General features: G+C 30.7%; 2 protein-coding genes and 1 non-coding gene across 4 annotated transcripts in view; 2 read left to right on the top strand and 1 right to left on the bottom strand.

The window, feature by feature from the left end:
• LOC145743915 (fibrocystin-L-like) overlaps positions 1-8,969 on the top strand; it is a 30,796-nt gene extending 21,827 nt beyond the window's left edge. Inside the window, exons 62-90 of one of the 2 annotated variants that reach the window (XM_082561981.1) lie at positions 89-261; positions 333-419; positions 558-791; positions 988-1,091; positions 1,220-1,355; positions 1,472-1,638; positions 1,745-1,914; positions 2,058-2,206; positions 2,355-2,520; positions 2,787-2,898; positions 3,070-3,196; positions 3,274-3,453; positions 3,576-3,753; positions 3,853-4,004; positions 4,232-4,403; positions 4,615-4,701; positions 4,958-5,093; positions 5,230-5,332; positions 5,592-5,716; positions 5,915-6,034; positions 6,307-6,372; positions 6,467-6,649; positions 6,862-7,101; positions 7,179-7,234; positions 7,479-7,618; positions 7,696-7,877; positions 8,131-8,248; positions 8,312-8,387; positions 8,465-8,969. In XM_082561981.1, coding sequence (XP_082418107.1) covers positions 89-261; positions 333-419; positions 558-791; positions 988-1,091; positions 1,220-1,355; positions 1,472-1,638; positions 1,745-1,914; positions 2,058-2,206; positions 2,355-2,520; positions 2,787-2,898; positions 3,070-3,196; positions 3,274-3,453; positions 3,576-3,753; positions 3,853-4,004; positions 4,232-4,403; positions 4,615-4,701; positions 4,958-5,093; positions 5,230-5,332; positions 5,592-5,716; positions 5,915-6,034; positions 6,307-6,372; positions 6,467-6,649; positions 6,862-7,101; positions 7,179-7,234; positions 7,479-7,618; positions 7,696-7,877; positions 8,131-8,248; positions 8,312-8,387; positions 8,465-8,510 — 3,985 coding nt within the window. In that variant the 3' untranslated portion in view covers positions 8,511-8,969. The remainder of the gene's footprint in view (positions 1-88; positions 262-332; positions 420-557; positions 792-987; positions 1,092-1,219; positions 1,356-1,471; positions 1,639-1,744; positions 1,915-2,057; positions 2,207-2,354; positions 2,521-2,786; positions 2,899-3,069; positions 3,197-3,273; positions 3,454-3,575; positions 3,754-3,852; positions 4,005-4,231; positions 4,404-4,614; positions 4,702-4,957; positions 5,094-5,229; positions 5,333-5,591; positions 5,717-5,914; positions 6,035-6,306; positions 6,373-6,466; positions 6,650-6,861; positions 7,102-7,178; positions 7,235-7,478; positions 7,619-7,695; positions 7,878-8,130; positions 8,249-8,311; positions 8,388-8,464) is intronic. The other variant, XM_082561982.1, reaches the window with a different exon arrangement.
• An 895-nt stretch (positions 8,970-9,864) lies between these two features.
• LOC145743741 (fibrocystin-L-like) overlaps positions 9,865-19,297 on the top strand; it is a 32,242-nt gene continuing 22,809 nt past the window's right edge. Inside the window, exons 1-22 of the mRNA XM_082561777.1 lie at positions 9,865-9,995; positions 11,194-11,277; positions 11,349-11,481; positions 11,697-11,805; positions 12,341-12,543; positions 12,806-12,999; positions 13,243-13,343; positions 13,802-13,979; positions 14,301-14,470; positions 14,840-15,011; positions 15,093-15,287; positions 15,348-15,479; positions 15,741-15,981; positions 16,176-16,317; positions 16,571-16,742; positions 16,919-17,050; positions 17,223-17,354; positions 17,442-17,515; positions 17,880-18,070; positions 18,344-18,521; positions 18,719-18,878; positions 19,100-19,252. Coding sequence (XP_082417903.1) covers positions 9,938-9,995; positions 11,194-11,277; positions 11,349-11,481; positions 11,697-11,805; positions 12,341-12,543; positions 12,806-12,999; positions 13,243-13,343; positions 13,802-13,979; positions 14,301-14,470; positions 14,840-15,011; positions 15,093-15,287; positions 15,348-15,479; positions 15,741-15,981; positions 16,176-16,317; positions 16,571-16,742; positions 16,919-17,050; positions 17,223-17,354; positions 17,442-17,515; positions 17,880-18,070; positions 18,344-18,521; positions 18,719-18,878; positions 19,100-19,252 — 3,304 coding nt within the window. The 5' untranslated portion in view covers positions 9,865-9,937. The remainder of the gene's footprint in view (positions 9,996-11,193; positions 11,278-11,348; positions 11,482-11,696; positions 11,806-12,340; positions 12,544-12,805; positions 13,000-13,242; positions 13,344-13,801; positions 13,980-14,300; positions 14,471-14,839; positions 15,012-15,092; positions 15,288-15,347; positions 15,480-15,740; positions 15,982-16,175; positions 16,318-16,570; positions 16,743-16,918; positions 17,051-17,222; positions 17,355-17,441; positions 17,516-17,879; positions 18,071-18,343; positions 18,522-18,718; positions 18,879-19,099; positions 19,253-19,297) is intronic.
• Trnaq-cug (transfer RNA glutamine (anticodon CUG)) lies at positions 11,084-11,155 on the bottom strand. Its single transcript has one exon. It is a non-coding gene; the product is annotated as a tRNA-Gln (tRNA).

Genomic DNA, 19,297 nt, shown 5'->3' with positions numbered 1-19,297 from the left:
TTAACTTAAAATCCTGTCAATGTCTAACATTTACTTATTTGGTGTCATTAACATGTTGTATATTACATTGTTTTTAAAATAATCTTAGAGCTGAAGAGACAGAGAAAAACGTTATAACTTCTTTATCCGAGGACCAAAAAACAATTGGTCTTGCCAATCCTTTGGAGTTTAGACATATGGGCGAAGAATACATTATTGGAGATCACACTTTTCCTATGAGAGCTGAAGTTGGTTTACTTACAAGAAATATCCAAATTAAAGGTTAAAATTTTAAAATGTTTTTTGAATCAAATTAAGTTTTGTGAATTTAAATAAACTTTGTTCTATTTCAGGTGAAAGTTACGACGACATTGTTTCTGAAGCGTTTGGTGCAAGAGTTTTAGTCGGATACACATCTAGTGGCAATAACGATATATATGGTAACTTACAATTCGTTTACTTATTTTAAAGGGTACAACTTTTTTTATAAATATTGTTATGTAGTTATTAATAAAGAACGCAATAATCTACGACGCAATTATCTTAACAATGCAACTTTTTTAACATTTCCTATTCAGGCTGGGCCAGAATAAGCAATGTCGAGTTTTTTCAAACTGGACAAGAAGGGTGGACGGAAGAGTACGATCCACGATTTTCGTTAGCTTGGCTCGATACTGGAACTGTTACCGAAGGTCGACCTTCCTACGTCACAGAATGTGCTTTCCACGACGGATTTTCGACTGCAATTGGAACGTTTGGTGCAAGAGGAATCAGCATCACCAAGAACGTAGTCTACAGAACTATCCACGATGGTAAGTATAGAGATCTGAACTATGTCAATAAATCAATTAAGCTATACCTTTAGACATCTTAAATTATTGCTATATAAAACAAGCTCTTTAGTTTTTTTATACAAATTATTAAAAAGTGACTTTAGAGTCACATTTTTTTTATAAATTAAGAAATGTTTTGGTTAATGTTTATGCTGTAATGCTCTGATTTTTCAAGGTATAAGAATTACTGGAAGCAACCACGTGCTGGAAAATAATCTTGTTACTGTTTCGTTACTTCGACATACTTGGGACGACCGATTTGAAAAATCTAATTTCGGGGTAAAATGTTAGAAATGTTTATTTGTAACTGATTTTCTGGCGGATTGAACGTTTTAAATGGCTTTAGATGTATTTCTTAACCTACTAGCATATTATTAGAGATTAACTTTAAATTATTTCATAAACAGTCTTGGCATTCCAACTTTGAAGTAAATGAAGCCACAAATTTGAGAATGGTTGGAAATGTCGCATCTGGTTGTGAGCGAATATGTTTCCACATACGTGGAGAAGTGTGTGAAGCAACAGACGAAAACGCGTGGACAGGTTAATGCAAAGATACATCAAAGCAATATAAGATTTTTTTAAGTCAATATTTATTATTACTTATTGACGCAAATCTGTTACATTTAATCAATTCAAGATGCTACTTGTTTAAATAGGTAACATTGCTCACGGAGGACTTCATGGAATTCAAATATTTGGTGGAGAAGCAGGACCTTGCTCGATGATCAGAAACTTCGTTGTCTACAAAGCATGGGATTATGGAATTTATCACCAGACTGAATCAAGCATTGTTATAAGGAATACAATAATAGCTGACTCTACGGTAAAAAAATGCAACACAATTAGATTTATTGGCATTTTAATAAACTATTTTCTTACCATTGTCATAAACCACAAAACAAATCTTAGTTCTTTTAATATTATACTAGGTAAACTACCTACCGATCATTTTTGGCCCTTCTGCATTAAGTCACGCATTTCAGGATAAAACTGCAAGCTTAAGAGATGTCCTTATTGTTGGACGAAGTGATCACTTTGATCCAAATCTGGATTTTATGGACGAACAGAATGACAAAAATCTTCAGCACAGAAACACAAAGTAAATTTTTAGATAAATTAATCGTGGTGTGCAATTAGAATTTTTTACAAATCAAAATTGTAAGTGTGATGTTGTCCAGGTTTAAAATTTTCTTAGCATTAATTTTATTTTTTTATAAGCAACACAACTTTTTGTGGTTTTAGGCAAACAAGAGCTGCCTCTCGTAACGCATTTGGTGGTAGAACTGCTATTATGCTTCCAATGTTTGAAAGTGGACCAAATGGAGCCCCGTTTAAAAAGTTTAATTTAAACAAAAACTATCCATCTCTTCATGGTCTACTTGATATACAAGGTATATTTACCACATAGTCATACAGCAACTTACATTATGAAAATTTTGAAAAATGACTATTATTAACCACAGATATTGTAACTACTATAACATTACATCCAGACTTTATATATTTACCATTACATTATATTACTGACTTTTTTGTAAGGTTTGACCCTGTACAACTTTGGACTAAGGGAAGATAATACAAGAGATTTGGTGTTCTGGACAAATCCATCAAACGAAGATGGATTTCATCCAACTTACTTAAGTGGAGTTCGTCTTATTCGAGTTGAAGAGAACAGCAAAGTTCGTTTTGATCGACCAAGCTTAGGGTAAGTCAAATACACAGGTGCTGTGGTTGTTAAACTTACTGATAATTATTTATTTGTAAAAAAATTATAAGTTCTACTCAACAACCAATACTACGATAAAAACTGTAAGTAGTGGTTGGTCTTTACATTAATATATAATAAAACTTTTGTTTTTTGTACGTGTAGTTTGTTTTTAGAAAATATAAAAAAAAATTATATTGTGTAATAATTATCAAAGTTTATGAGTAAGTCACATTGTTTTTTAATGTAATTTTTTCGATTTTCAGAAAGGTGAATCCGTCGGATTGTGTTGATATGGAATGTGATGCGAAGAAAAAGGTTTTGGTGAAAGATTTGGATGGAAGCTTTTTAGGAGAAGTTGGAGCAATTGTTCCGGATGTAAGTACCAGATATCGTTTTCAAATTAAATTTTTTAGCCTATTTTTAAAAAACTTTGTAGGTATACCTTTTAACGTTGTTAAGCCGAGCTAAGCGGCGATAAAATTTATTAAATGTACAAATTCTTTTTTTTTATATATATTTAGTTCTTATTACATTTTATTAATTAAGGCATCTTTTGCTTGGGACGATCCAAATCAACTATCACGAGGTTTGGGAGATTACAGAATTCCGAAAACTTTGTTAACTGCCGTTGATGGAACCCGAGTTCCTGTTAATGATATTATAGATACCAGAGGTATATTAACTGGTATTAAAATATTTAAAACTTACAATTTAAAATATTTATTTGCTCGAACTTCGTTTTCATATTAGGCATTATTCGCAATGATGAATCTTGTACGTACATCCCGTCCTGGCAAGCATTTGAATGTAAAGGTCCTGAAGCTTACGACTACGTCATGTTGGTTATTGAAAGTTTAGACCCAGATACCGAAAGTAGAAGATTGTCTCCCGTTGCTTTGTTAGGTGATCGATGCATCGACTTAAACAATGGTAAGTTTGTTACGTTACAATTAATAATTTTAAACCATATATAAAATTTTAAAGACATTACATACAAATGATACAAAAATAATAAAAATTATGGTTGAATGTATTTATATTAATATACACAGGTCCACAAGATCATGGTTGGTGTTTCGGATACACTTGTCAGCTGCGAATATCAACATTCTACACCATCGTAGCGACCGGTGTGGAGTTTAAACTTTTCTTTACTGGTTATCCACCACGAGATATGAGACTTCATCTTCTTAACGTGGACTCTACCCAATCTGTTCGTCTTGCAATCTAGTAAGTTTAAAATTTTTTTGCCTAATTTTTTGTATTACAAAATTTGTATAATATTTCTTTAAAATAAAATGGAATCTTTAACTTTATCTTATATTTTAGCTACCCAAGACCAGAACGACTTGATATTTATCGCGCGATCTCAGGACTGTATATCGCACCCGAAAATGCTTACTACGAACCGGTACAACAAGAATGGTTATTGCACCCTCCTTCTGAATCTACCACAGGATTTATACCACCTTTTGACACAAGTTAGTTTTGATGATATGTTAACATATTGCTGTGGTGATTAGTTGAAATTATACAATAATTAGGCCTACACTTATAATTTAACTGAAGTCTTAAAGTAATCTGTGTAGCGTTGTTACAGTTTATTGTTACTGAGGTATCAATTGTTTATAAAACTATTGTTATTTGTATACATTTTGTGTTAAAAACTTATACATTAGAAAAATTATTAATACTTTATTTTATGCAGATATTAACGGTGCCAACTTCATGGATCGTGATGCAGATCTCTTGTATGTAACACTCAAGGGAAACGAACCAATTACCATCATTACATCACCTCTTATTATTATAGGATTCTCATTTCCAGCTATTACTATTGATGAATTCTTTGGTCCGAATATTATTTTTAATTTAGCACAGTATGTTGGATTTTGATTTCCTTTTTTTAATTGGTCGTAGGCTACATCAGACTTAATAATTTTATCGTGATGAATTAATTTATGTAATATAGAAAATTATAAAGCTTATTAAATGCTACAAAAAAACATTATTTACGAATACTAATAATTTTCGCAGCATCTTTAAAAATGTCAGGTTTTTATTTATGACATTTTTACTTGTTTTATTAAGATTTTTGGGTGTTCCTGATTACAAAATAAGAGTTGTTGATGTCGTTCGTGAAGACAGTTTATCACGAAAACGTCGTTCAACATCTGGGTAATATTTCTAAATAGATTTGCAAATAAGCATTTTTAAGTTTTTTTTTTTATATATCTTTAGTTAGACTGCGCAACTTAAACATAGAATAACAACAATTACCCTTTGCCGGTGACAGTTTGGGATATTAGATCTTATAAATACTCGATATTTGAGCTTCAGATTAGGTACTGACAACTACACCACGCTGCCGGTTAAATTTTTTTATTAACAATTGGTTATCTGTATAATACAATAACAATTTATTTTTGTTCAGACGTGTAGCAAGGCAGGCTTCAGACACAGTAACGTACGTGATTGAAATTGGAGAGCCAATAGAGAATGGAACTGGTACTGTTTCAATGGGTGACGATAGTAATGTTATTGAATTCCTTAATGATAAAGTTGACGAGGTAAACTTACTATGCAACTTTTGGGTGCCTACACTTATTAAGTTTCTTGAATGTTTTATGTTTAAAATGTCTGATTCGTAATTTATAACCCATTGTTATAATACTTTTAGTATGATCTTTGATATGTTATTTTTAGTTGGTTGTATTCTATCAAACTGGCCAACTGTGGGAGGTTTTAAACACAACAGATGGAAGTGGGTTTTACAGCATGGAAGCAACTTTGATTAACGGAACACTTGGTTGGTATAACTTACTTGAACACACTTGTTGCATCAAATTGATATGGCTTTGATTTGAATCTATCAAAACCAAATTAAGGCAGTTGGCATTTAATTTGTAACTAACAAATCAGTTATCAGTTAGTACCTGGAAGAGTTTGAAATATATTATTTTAGAACATGCAAAACAAAAAAAACTTCATTAAATTAATTACAAAAATAACAAATAATTTAGTTTTTGGTAAAATGTTTTTGTTATTTTATTGTTACTTATCTTCAGATCCGTTTTTGGCGATTGTTGTTCACAAAATTCCAACTCAGATGCAGATCACTGCAAGTCTCTCCAACTTGGTTGAACAAACTACATTCGAAAATCCAATCACAATCAACTTACTTGATGCAAATGTAAGTTTTTAGGTAGAATCAAATAAAACCTAACGTTTCCATTGTTAAACTTTTTCCATTATGTAAAACAAATTTTTAATTAAAATTTTTAAGTGGTATAACTTAACTTATTATTTTTTTAAAGTTTTGCTGTTATGTGTCAAGTTATATACAACAGAATTACCTTTTTTAAATGCAACACTGTTTAATGTTTTCTAGGGCGATAACGTGACGTCATTAGGAGGAACTTGGATGGTGAGAGTAACCTTGGATAGCTCGGGAGGAAATGCTGACAACAACGCCGTGCTTGAAGGCTCCACAACTGTGTCTTTCAGCAATGTAAGCAAACGTTTGGACTTGGATAATTTTTGTTAATGCAAATGTTTTAACGATTTAAAATTATGAATTTTAAATTAGTTTTGTTCAAAGTTTTCTCAGAGAGTTTGATATAAAATTTTTAATTATAAACTTGTAAAAATCTTGTTAGACCTTGCACATATAACATATGATTATTCAACATTTTTACTAATTTTTTTGTATTTAGTAAAAGTTTTTTTTAAGATGACAAGTATTTGTATAAAATAAAGACATTGTTTTTGCATAAATTTTAGGGTATTGCTGAATTTAGAGATTTGGTAATCACACATAGTGGAACGGGATATCAACTGATGTTTGAGGTATTATTATAACTTTTTAAATCAGTCTAAATGCTTATTTTATCTGATTTAATATAAAGAGCTATTGTGTTTATTCACTAATGTGATTTATTAGATAACTGAACCAGCTGGTGTAAACGTTGCAAACAACATGCTTACTGTTGACGTAGCAAATCGTGGCGTCATTGCTGTAATAACGGAAGGTTTGGGTAATTACGTCAATCATGGAAATGAAGTCGATCTTACTCTTGAACTTCAATACCAAGACGGAAGACCTTTAGATCATATTGGGTTTAAGGTAAATTTTTTAAGTTTTTTGGTCGAGTCAAATTTTATGGTGACACAGGTTAAATTATTGTCGATTTATTTTTTTTAAGTTTAAGCTATTTTGTAAAGTTTAATTTTTAACAATAATAATTTAAACAATAACATAGGTTATGTCACAGTAACATATAGACGTAACTAGTAAGATTTTTTTCAGCAACTAATAAAATACCGGTTGTTGTACAGGGTCATGTTTGGAAGGCAACTGTCGACTTTGACGACTCGTCTATTTACCCGATCGGAGATTCAGACATTGCTCCAGCAGTTACTTCACCTATCTTCACTTTTAATCCGTTGAACGGAAGTTTCACTAGCACGGGGTTGAGCATCAGTAACACATTGGATTACAATCGATACAACCTTGTCTTTAACGTTTACACCGAGCCTGCACTTTACAACTTTAACGTATATGCCAACAACGTTGAGGTAATCTTTAAAAACAGTTTGTATTTACATTAGGCCTAAATTTATTATTCTGATTTTGTTGAATAACATGTTTTTAGTTCATACCTGAGGGTGGAACTCTTCAAGTCGAGAACAAAAATCCAAAACAAATTCGGTAGGTTTTATATGTATATTTTTGAGGTTTGTATTAATGTGTGTCCCAAAATTTTAAAATTTTTAAGTTTTAGTTTTTCACAACAAGCCAATGATATTTTGAGTAGTGGCATTTTGGATGTTTTGGCCAAACATTAAAGAAATTGTAGGGCTAACAATCCTACAATGTTTGAGAATATTCATTACTCTTTTTCATAAATGTGTTATGTAATAGTTTTATTAGTCTTTTATATTGTTTTATACAGCATCCCGATTTTAAATCGACCATACACCCGAGCATCATCTATAACCTATACGACCTTTGAGACTTACATTTACAATTCTTTGACAACACAAATCAACTTTTACATCTACATTGGACAAGTTGCTATCTCAGACTTGACAAGTATTTACAAATATGTTAATGTTATTTAATAGTCCTGACCTTTTTCACACTAATAATATACAAAAAAATATTTTAAGCTGGTAATTCCGAGATCTCGTTTACTCTTTACGGAGAAAATGCTACTGTCGTGGAGGCTGCAGTTTCACAGCTGACTGATATTTTTACTGGATCAACTGGGCTAATGTTCAATGGGCAAGAGTTGATGGCAGTTGACCAAACTTGTCCAGTAAATGTAGACGGAAGCTGTGATGCTGTACCGGTAAAAATAAGTTTTTAGTAAAATTGTAACTTTTATAATTTTTATTAAACATTTTTGCACGTAAACAGATGCTGCAAATTTTTTTACAATTTTTTTATATTGAATAAAAGTTTCTAAATTTCAGTTTACAGTATTGGTTAACAAAATAGTTTAATTTTGTTATAAGAATTATTAAATATTTTTATATAATAATTATGTAGTGTAACACTAAGTAATTAAGTACACTTTATTTAGCAACCAATTTTTCATACAGGGTGTACCAATAAGCCCAGTCGAGAACACTGACTACTGGTACATTGTCGGACCTGTCATTGGTGTAGCTGTTGTCATGGCAGCAATTGTAGTTGCTTTGGCTTGTATCATGAAACGAGGTAAATTTGCTTAATAGTATGTTGTGATAACATTTATTGTTATTTTATTTATTGTGTTTTTAGCTCATAGAGGCAAGGTTGGAAGTTCTACTGAAACACTCAGGTCGCCAATCGATAGCTTTGGTGGTTGCAGCAACAGGTAAAAATTATATTTTTCGATTAAGAAAAAAGGGTTCAAAAAAATTAAATTTATTAAATAATTTATTTTTCTACTAGTGTAACACCTCAATCTTACGATGGAATGACACCCATTCAATCGTAAATAATTAGATGACTTAACGAAGCCGACCGAACGAAAATGACTTTGATTTCTGCCATTTTTTTTTTAGTAGTTTTATGTTTTTTACTGTAAATTGTGCACTGTTCATTGTACTTTAACTTAAAGTTTTGTTTCTAAAAAAATTCTTGTTTAATTTCTTTGTACTTAAATATAAATTACATTATTGTCCATTTTTTTAAATCAACTACAACTGGTATATCTACCTTTAAAACCAAAAATTACATAAATCTTAAACTAATATCATAAAACTATAAAACTACCATTTAATGTACTCACAACTATATATTTACCAAGTTTTTTTTGATATTTTTAGTAAAAGTATAAAAATATATGTTTAATGTTGTTTGAATAGTAGTTTTCAAATACAAATTTCACAACTGATTTTACTTTATCTTAGACTTCAATATATTCGGGAATTGTTTATACCGGAATAAAATTATAATATAAAATTGTCAATGCACATTTTAGTTGTCTATAATAGTTTTTATATTAATTAGGTCTAACAAAATTTCAAACAGCTAAATAAAAAAAACAAACATTTTAAGTGTTTTTACGTTTTTGTTTTTTTTTTCATATTTTTGATTTTTGCTATTTACCTAATGGATTTATCCAAAAAAAAATTTAAAACATTATAGTATTCATATAAATTACCATTTTAAAACCTAGTTTTTTTACAGTATTTGTTAAATAACTTGTTTTGTTGTTTCGGCATATTGAAGTGATGGCAAAACGTAACACGCCTAAGAAACGCCTTATAGGCAAAAGCGTTTTTTTTTCTTAAATTTTTCTTTTTTCACAGCTGCATACTTAGTTGAAAAGCGCCAAAAATGTGTTTTTAGTTTAAGCTCTTTTGCTTTTGGAAAGGAACGTTTAGTTGTGCAATATAGTTTAAATACAAATATACTTAGTTAAGTTATAGGAAAGTAATGACAATTTATGTACGCCTATTTTGTGTAGTTAAAAAGTTATATACCGTAAAAATAGTAAAGTGATTTTTAAAACTATATTTAACAAATTAAAGCTGTTTTATATTCAAGTTATGTTGACTATTCATTAGTTTGTATACAAAAAAAACAAGTTTTTTGTGTATAATTTTGTAAATTATTTGTCTCAACGGATATTAAATTTCGGACATTTTTAATTATTTTCGTACGAGTTTTCAATAGCTTTAACAACAAAACATTCTTATTGTTTAGCGTTGTTTTGTTGTTTTGTATTTAGGTTGTCTCTTTTACACCATAGATAGGGTATTGTTACTAAACAAGAACTGAGATCAATAAATCTTTGTCACCTATATAAAGCAGAACTTTATCATAGACTGCTCATTCGTGTAATAGCGAAATAAATTAGACAACTGAATTTAATTATAAGAAGTTAACAAAATTAAGATAAGAAATAATAAGAAGACGATGATAAAAGGAGTCGTTGCGGTTTTAACCGTACTGGTGTCTGTTTGTACGGTTTTTGGTAAGTTATATTTTACCTATTTGGTGACAACGTTTTGCGTTTAATAGATGTTTCTGCAACAGAAATTTAGGACGTAAGATTTTAGGTTCGATACCCGCTTTTTGTATATTGTAACGTACATAGATATGTAAAATTAACAAAGGCACGTCGAGACAACAACTAATGGCATACTGTGTATATTTAAATCAATTTATGTATATTACATAGCAAATTTTTCAATACTAAATGCACAATTTAAAAAGAAATTTAGGGCTACAACGTAGTTTAGCCTTTTTTGATCATGATAACATCAATTTTATTTAGTGAACTTGGTCTTCAGCGTATGCTTTTAGTTTGTTTGCTGTTTCTATCTGTGTTGAAAAATGTATTTGTGGTAGTGTATTATAAATACAAATCTTTTGTTAAAATATAAATTATTTTTATAGTCTTTATATTGGCGTTTTACTTCGAACTAGCGTTTGAAGTTGGCAATTTTTGTTTGTTTAGTTGAAATATATCCAACACTAATGTTGAAGAATTTAAGAATTGTGTAATAGTAACGTAGCCAATAGTGCACCAAGTTTCAGGGGGGCCACTTGATTTTTTTAATTTAAGAATTGACAAATTTAATTATTAAAAATAAAATAATTCTATGTGACCGGAGGCCCGTTTGTCTTGCTCATTGTTAATTATTATGTAACGCGATAGTCTTTGTTTTAAGATAATAAAAAGAATAGAAGTAACTGTTGCAATGTAATGTTTGCGACAATGACTGTGTGATGGCAACGCATTTCTCTTTCCAACCTGATTCCTTTGTCGAGATTTCGACCTTGTTTGAACAAACACGCACTTTTCAATTAATGCTATTTCTTTAAGACAATTGTTTCTATCAATAAACGCACAACAGAGATATATTTATTGTTTTAAATAACACGGGGATATTAGTTTAACCTACTACCCGCATTGGTAGTTCTTTATAAAGTCAGTTTAACGATCCGTATGCGCATGAAAACTCTATTTAAAATTTAAAAATAACATATTACAAAATTTTAAATCTAAAATGCGTACTTTAAAGTGGCATGTTTAATACTTGTGTTGATTAAAAAAATAGGTCCTACCGAGATTTGAACTCGGATCGCAGGATTCAGAGTCCTGAGTGCTAACCGTTACACCATAGGACCTACATTACATACTTGATAAAATTCTCTGTATCTTACAGGACAGGAGGACGTATTTGTTAATTATGCAACTCCTAAACGTGGTAGTGAAAATGGGGGAACGAAGTTGATGGTGTTTGGCTCGGGTAGGTGTTCGTAATTAACCAAATGTATGTTAAATTAAGAATTTAAATGACTCATTTTATATTTTTTTAAGGCTTCGATACGGAACTTTCTATTGGCGACAATTCTCCACGAAAGGAAGTTTTTCTGGTTTCTTCCTTCCGACAATACTCTTGTGAAGTCCACGATGCGGAAAGCGACGAACGCCAAATGGTTTGCTATACTAAGTATGCTATTAATCTTGTACAACAGAAATTAAATTGTATGCTTAAAATAAAATATCACAATTTGTAGTCATTGGTTTAATACAGTAGGGCTGTAATGTTGTAAAGCTTTTAAAAATGTTAATTATCTGGCATTTATCTTGTAAATTACCACCAAATTGGCAATTTTCTTTAATTTTTAACATGAAAGTCTTAATTTTTTTTTGACTTTGTTTTAGACCGATGGACGTTGGCGATTATTACGTACGAGTCAAAATGAACGGAGTTTGGTTGGACAACTCACATTATTGTAATAACCAATACACCAGTTATCATTGCTGGTTTGGGGCAAGTACCATAATTTCTTCAATTCACCATTTTAAATATTTGTTATTGAGTTATGCACACCCAATGCATATCAGACAATAACCTATTTTCAAATTTTTAAATAACAATATATTAGAAGTTTATGTAAGTAATAAAAAAATGCACCTTACTAAATTTAAACATTTAAGAAATAGAATAAACCATGAACCAATATACAAAAAACTAATGTTTTCCAAAATTTTTAAATATTTTATTGGCAAAAATTTCATATATATAAATATAATTCATGGGTTTGCTGGCATACCTTTACCATTACATCAAAGGCGGGGTCGGGTTTTCTCATTTAACCCACTTATGGTTACAAACATGCCTTAAGGAACATTGCAGTAGTTTGACCAGCAACATGTTTTTAACCAGGTTCTCGCATGCTAAAACAAGTTAAGGTTACCCTTATCATAAAGGTATTGCTGGTCAATCTAAAGCCTTTGATGCAATATTAAATAAATGCCGGCAAACCTATTGGTTTTTATGTTTTTATTTTTTTTTAATCTTATAGGTAAGAGAATGGAGAACGCCAAGATTATCAGAACTCGATTGGATTAACAACGAACCTCAGCAACTGATCAACGTTCGAGGTCGCATCTACACAAATCTTATTAACTCTTCGGTAACTGTAGCAACCAATGAAAGAGAAGTTGCAATAACCAGAGTTTGGTTAACTTCTGGTCCGTGCAATCTGCAAAAGAACGCAGACGAGCCGTAAGTGTTCAGTTTTCAAAAAAAATTATTTATAATTTTCCTTAACTATGCTTACACAACTTTTTTTAGCCTAAGGTTAGTTATTTTTTTTTAGTTGAAGATAATAAAAAATATGAGCTTTAAAAAGACACTGTGACAAGTTTAATTAATTGCTAAGTCTCAATTTTGGAAAAATATAAAAGCTTAAAAAAGACAACGTTATATTTAAATAATGTGCAGTTAACGCCAACCTTTTTTTAAAGCTCAATTTTGTTGTTGTTAGTTTTTTGGTGGAGTTGGATGGTGAAGACGGAGAATCTGACTGGGGTCAATTTACATGCATGGCCCAAAGCTCATATGTTGGAAATCAAAACATCTCGTTTATAGTTGATGGTGATTTTGGAAGATCCGAACCCTATACCACACTGTCTAAAGTTAGTGCTCAAAACAGCTTGTACATGCTTCAAACTTATGCAGGTAAAAAATATAATCTTCTGCCAAAACTCAGTATCATGTTAAATCGTGTGTGGCAACACTTAATCAGCAGCTGACTGATTAGGCAAGTATGTTCTATTAAATTTTAAACTGCCAAAGACTAATCGAGACTGAGTCAGGGTAACAGTTGTTACTCTATGTTTAGGTTGTGAAGTCGACCTTTACACATCAAGGATAAAATTATATATATATGTTAATATTTATTCTATAAATACTGTTATATAGTTGTCAGCAATGTTAGTCCAAAAGCGGGAAGTACAGAAGGTGGAACAACCATTACGATCTTAGGGAATTATTTTGATGCGGGATCGGGAATCAGTCCTAGAGTAAGCTAATCGTTTAATTTTCTCCTTACACTTGTGACAAACATGTTATTGTTTTTAACCTTAAAATGATGTAATAAGAAATATTTTGTGACGCTATCCTTTTTCACCTTTTGTATTGTGAATCAACCTTAAAGAACAAAGCATATTTTGCAACTTAAACTTTATACTGTTTTGTTTACTACGACTTAAAGTCACGTTGCATGTAGTTTTTAAATGTAATATTTGTAAATTCCTTATTGTCTTTTATTTTTAAAATAACAAAATACTAAATAGTTCCACATGTTTTTTGATACCAAGTAATTTAAAATTATAGACCTAATTTTATTCTTACATTTTGATAATTAATTAAATAATTCACTAAAAATTGCGATAAATTAAAACTAGTTTAAATATTTTATAAACATTTAAGTTAAAAAAAATTAATTTAATTTTTGGAAATCTTTAACTTTTTTTATTAGGTAATAATTGGTGGAGAAGCATGTGAAGTAGAAAGTGTGTCCGACACTGAAATTTTTTGTACAACCTCTGCACAGCCTTCCTCTCGTACATCTTATAGCGGAGGAAGGGGGATGAAGATCGAGGTCTTTCCTGGGATCACCGACATTGAAGCCACTTTGGATAGCTCAGCAGATAACGGTTAACAGAATTTAGAATAACTTTAAAAATATCTCTTTAACTTTTTTAAAAGTTTGTCTTTTTTTGAATTATTACAGTGCACCAGCTGTTTAAAAGCAACTTTGTGCATTTTTCTGCTTTTAAACTAGTGATATATAAATAAAATATTATTTAAATAGATTTTTTTATACTTTACTTAATATGTTGGTCTAAGCTTAAATTGTATAAAGCTTATTTTGTGATATTTGCTATGTTAGATGTTGGAATAAGATCAATATTTGACAACTTAACACAGATTCAATCAAGAAATTAATTTTAAAAAAGTTAAAAATTTTTATACAGTTTGGACATTTTACTCGAATTCGACATCATCTGGGAGTATACCAGGAACAAATTTAGCTCGAGCACAAGGCTTCTTCGTTCCTGCTTACAATGCAAAATACCAGTTTGCTGTGAAGGGCAATTCAAAAGTTCGACTTTTTCTCAGCAATGGAAACGATGCAGCAAACGCGGTATTTAATAAATTAAAAAAATAAAAATAAATCGAATATTTAATATGATTATTATTTTTTAATTTATTAAATCTAATTAAATATTATTTATAGAAAAGTGCAACCAAATATTATTAAAAACATATTTATTTAGAGTATTAGCCTTACTATTTATCAAGAGTATTAATACATCTTACATCAAGTTTTTGATATAATTAAATTAAGGTTTTCTTTAATAAGAAATGGTTATTATAAAAAAAAAATTTTCACCAAACTGGCAACTTTACCAAACTTTTTTTTTAAAGCAGATTTACCAAATTGTTTCTACTCACAAATTTAAAAAAAAAAAAAAAAATTTTTAAAATTTCCAAGCATACTCATTAAATATAGGTTGCAGTTACTACAACAACGAACGTTAACGAGTATGCTTGGACGCCTGAGTACGATTTAGTCGGTGGATCAGAATACTATTTCGAGATTCGTCATTTGGGCAATTCCGACTCTTCATCTTTCGATATGGCCGTTAGAGTTGATAAAACAGTTTATACCCCCTCACAAACAGGTATGTGTTGTTAAATTTTAAGGTTTGTATAGGTTTTATTATTTCTTTAATTGGGTAAATATTTTGACTTTTGTCATTTAGCATCTTCACATTCCGACTGGCAGAACATTGTAATAACATCACAAATCCAGCGTGAGGTTCAAGAGATCACATTACAATCATGGCAAACTGAAACAGCGGTGTCGTCTGTTTGGGAAGTCCAGGTTCAAAATGTCAGCTGTGGTGTGACATGTGGCGGATACTTTTTTACCCTCACTCTGTTTGGAATTTCAACCGGTAAATTTTTTACATACAATATTACCTATGTACAGATTTTAAACACTTTTTTTACTTTAGATCCACTTGCATATGATTCTGATGCTTTAATTGTCGAATCAGCAATAAACGGTCTTGGATCAATGCACGGTGACACTGTGTCGGTTTCCAAGACTGATGACGTGTACACTCTAACGTTCACATCATACAGAGGTAAGACTTACAATATTTTAAAATTTGCATAAAACTAATAAGGTAATTAACATTTTTTTATAAAGTTATACAAACAAAGAATTTATAAAGTAATAAATAATAAACATGTAGTATTAGGTTCAACAACATTGGATAAGATTTATTTTTTGTGTATTACTTGTCTAAATAAACAGTTTGCCGTACCCTCATTTTATGTATTGCGTTGCTTAATTACTACTTTTTGTATTTCAATTGCATAAATATGCTCTTAATTTTACATAGGACGATTACAACTAACTGGTGATTCAAGCGATGATTCCGTTTTGTCGATAAGTTTAACTGAAACAACAGAGGGAGTTGCCATGCTTGATACATTTAGTTTAACTCTTGGTGGGTTCGTTTCGACTCCAATTCCATTCGATGCAAGTGTACAACAAGTACAAGCAGCTGTCAAGAGTTTGTACGGAATCCAGTGTCCAGTTCAACTTGGAGAATCACTTGGAAACAACCCATTCTATTACAAGTACGATGGTATTTTAAAATGTTGACCAAACTGTTTAAGTATTTTGTTAGTAATGCACATATATTATGTCATTTCGTTGTAAAGACATTTACTTTTGTTGTAAAATTTCAAATGTTTTTGTATACTATTCCAGTTGACGTGTACTATCGTTTATTTGACTGCATTAATTGCTTAACGTTATTTCTTTTATGTAGTGATCTCGAGACAATAGCTGCTCAAACCGGTGAACGCATTGGTGAGCAAGCATTTTGTGGAATTTATTCGACCAAGAATCCAAGTTACTTGTACTACACTGATGATGAAACTTCAAGATTTAGAACTTCAACGTACAGTCAAGTATGTAACTAATGTTATATAGAACTTCTATGTTTTAGAGTTAAACTATCATTTAGGAAGCACAAGATTCTTTTTTTAAATAAACAAAGTAGTGACACACTTTTTTACTATAAAGTAAAACTTTAAATAATGTATTATAAGATATAGTTTAGAAATATACTGTAACGTATTGAGTTTTTTAAAACTTTTTTACCAACACTTTACAAAAATAAATTATTTATTAATATTCTAACAGTCTTTAATTTTTGTTCAGTTGTGCTTTGCTTACGTTGGAGATATATCTGATAGAATTGGCTTACGGTATATCTACAAAGATGCAAATAATGCAGACGTGGATGTTACTAGAGATTATTCTGGCGTTGGACTTTCTTCCAGCGAGACCTGGGTTCATTTTTGTGAAGATCTTAATGCTCTTTTGATGACAGGTAAGAAGCAAATGTCAAAACTATACGTTTAACAGAATCCAAATTTGAGAGACATAGCCTTAGTCAAGATCAACACATTTGGTATAAGGTCACAACTTACAACAAAACACATATAAGAAAACCAAATATTTTTGTATGCTTTACTTTTTTTATTTGACTTTTTTAATCATCTGCAGAACATCCTGATGGAACCAAGTTTCAGATCAGTTATGTGCAAATTTATGAAGGTGGAGATGCAGAAACAGATTTGTATGTGGACAACATTTTGATTGCAAGCAGTTTGACACAAACACCAGAGCAAATACAATGTAAGTTGTAGCCACAATAATAAACTTACTTTAAGTGGCAATACATTTTATGTGTTTTTATAGCCTGTATTAAATATTTACATAGCTTTCGATTAGAATATAAATTAGGATTTCCTAAAAAGTACACTGGCAGATGTTGCTATCAAAAATGTTGTTTATTCTTATTTTATAGATCACCAAGCACATATTAGACCGTCTGCTGTTTCAACTATCCAATTGGAAAGCTTGGAAGTTTTTAAGGACGAGTTGAGTTATTCTGTAACATTTGTTCCTTTGGATTGTGGCAATGACTTCCCTCTAATAGGTAAACTCAAAGTCAACAAATATTTCAAAATAGATTATATTTAAATTAAAACAACGAATTTTAAATATGTTGTTTTATACTTTTCAGGAATTGCTTTTGCTTCGTCATCAACATCTTCTTCGGGTGACGAATCAACTTACGTCATGTCAGCAACGTCATCGGTATATATTTTTTTACAAATCTATTTTTATTAAAATTTAATCTATATCAAAGTTTTGTTTTTAAATCGGGCAGCATGGTGTAGTGGTAAGAACACTTGCTACACCACATAAGGTCGTGGATTCAATCTTTACTGCTTTCATGCTGTAGCGCCCTTGAGTAAGGCGTTATAAAGGTATGAGCTCCTGCTGAACCAACAATTATAGTCTATAATATCCCAAACTACCAACGGCAACTTGAGACTGGGTTAGGATAACAGTTGTTACTTTATGTTTAGGAAGCGCATGAGACCTTCCCATATCGAGGATAAATTATTTATAAAAAACACTGTTATAACTAAAAATATATGACTTTATTGTGTTTAAGGTTCAAGTACAACGAACTGGTACAGCATCACCGCCAGTGACCGGAACATTTGACATCAATTTTGATGACGTTACGTTTGGTAGTGTAACAGGTGTTTCACCTGATGCCGACGAAGCAGATATGAAATCATTGCTGGAAAGCTTGGCTGGAGTAGACACTGTAACTGTGGAACGTAGTGAAACTTGTTATGGGTAAAACTAATTTAATTTATGTTATTCTTTAAAAAAATTCTAAACGCCATTTATACCCTGAAATAAATAACAAAACTGTATTTCTTTGGCATAAATAAGACATAAATTAAACGCAATATAATATTTGAATACAAAGCAGTGTAAAAAATTTATTGTTAATAGTGGGTTACTTTAAACTAAAGTTATAGAACATTTTTTCTGGTGCTGAAAAAGGAAAATACAAAGGAAATGTTTTATTTTTTTTATTTGTTTTAATTATATGTTATTATATAGTTATACCTGGAGAGTATCTTTTGTTTCCCCTGGTGGTGTTTACCCCACAGTGACACCAGATGGTTCAGGATTGATTGGTGATAACCCAGCCATAACTGGTCACCATACAAACTTTGGTGGTTTGTTTATGGAACCGGTGTATGGTGATTTTCTTAGAACCTCGCACGCCAAACCACAGGTAACTCAAAAAAAAATGTTAAATAAAAGGTTTTTAAATGTTTTTTTTTTAATTTTTTTTATAAATATTAGACCATTTTGAAAATAATATTTAAAATTAAAACATTTTGTATCGACTGGAAAAAAATTTTAAATTAAAGCTTTTGACTGAAAATGAAAATTACTATTTAAATAAACTAGCCTTTAATCTATCTTTAGGTTCAAGTTTACATCAACAATATTCTATCTCACTGCACTGGTGACAACGACGACGATGTTTCAACTTCATGCGACTTTGAATGGACGACCGATTCTACCCCGACAGTGACTCTTGTTAATCCAACAACCGCTGCACCTGGCGATGCTGTCACTATTACTGGTTAGTTTAAATATAGTTTGGTATAACATGTTTTACAGCTATAATATTGTTAAATGTATTTTAAAGCTTTAACAATGATTTTGATTGGCAATAATATCGTTATTACTTGTTAGATTAGGTTACGATTTGTTGTAAATATTTTAAATCTAATTACATTCCCAAATTCTGTAATGTATGTTTGGAGTTAACACTTTACTTTTAAAATATTTGTTTAATTGTAGGAACTGGATTTAGTTCAATCGACTCTGAAAACAACCTTAGGATAGGAAGTGTTGATTCTGTCGCGACATCGTCATCAGCTACTTCTGTTACTTTTACTCTAGGGGATTCACCGGGTGGTACTCAACCTCTTGCTGTTATTGTAGCAGACAAAGGTATTAAACTATAAAAACAAATTATTTTTTAAGTTGCATGAACAA

Source organism: Corella eumyota, chromosome 2 (assembly GCF_963082875.1).
Source record: "Corella eumyota chromosome 2, kaCorEumy4.1, whole genome shotgun sequence".
NCBI classification, from domain to species: domain Eukaryota; kingdom Metazoa; phylum Chordata; class Ascidiacea; order Phlebobranchia; family Corellidae; genus Corella; species Corella eumyota.
Note: the sequence above shows the minus strand (reverse complement) of the source record. Positions and strands in the feature narration are given on the sequence as shown.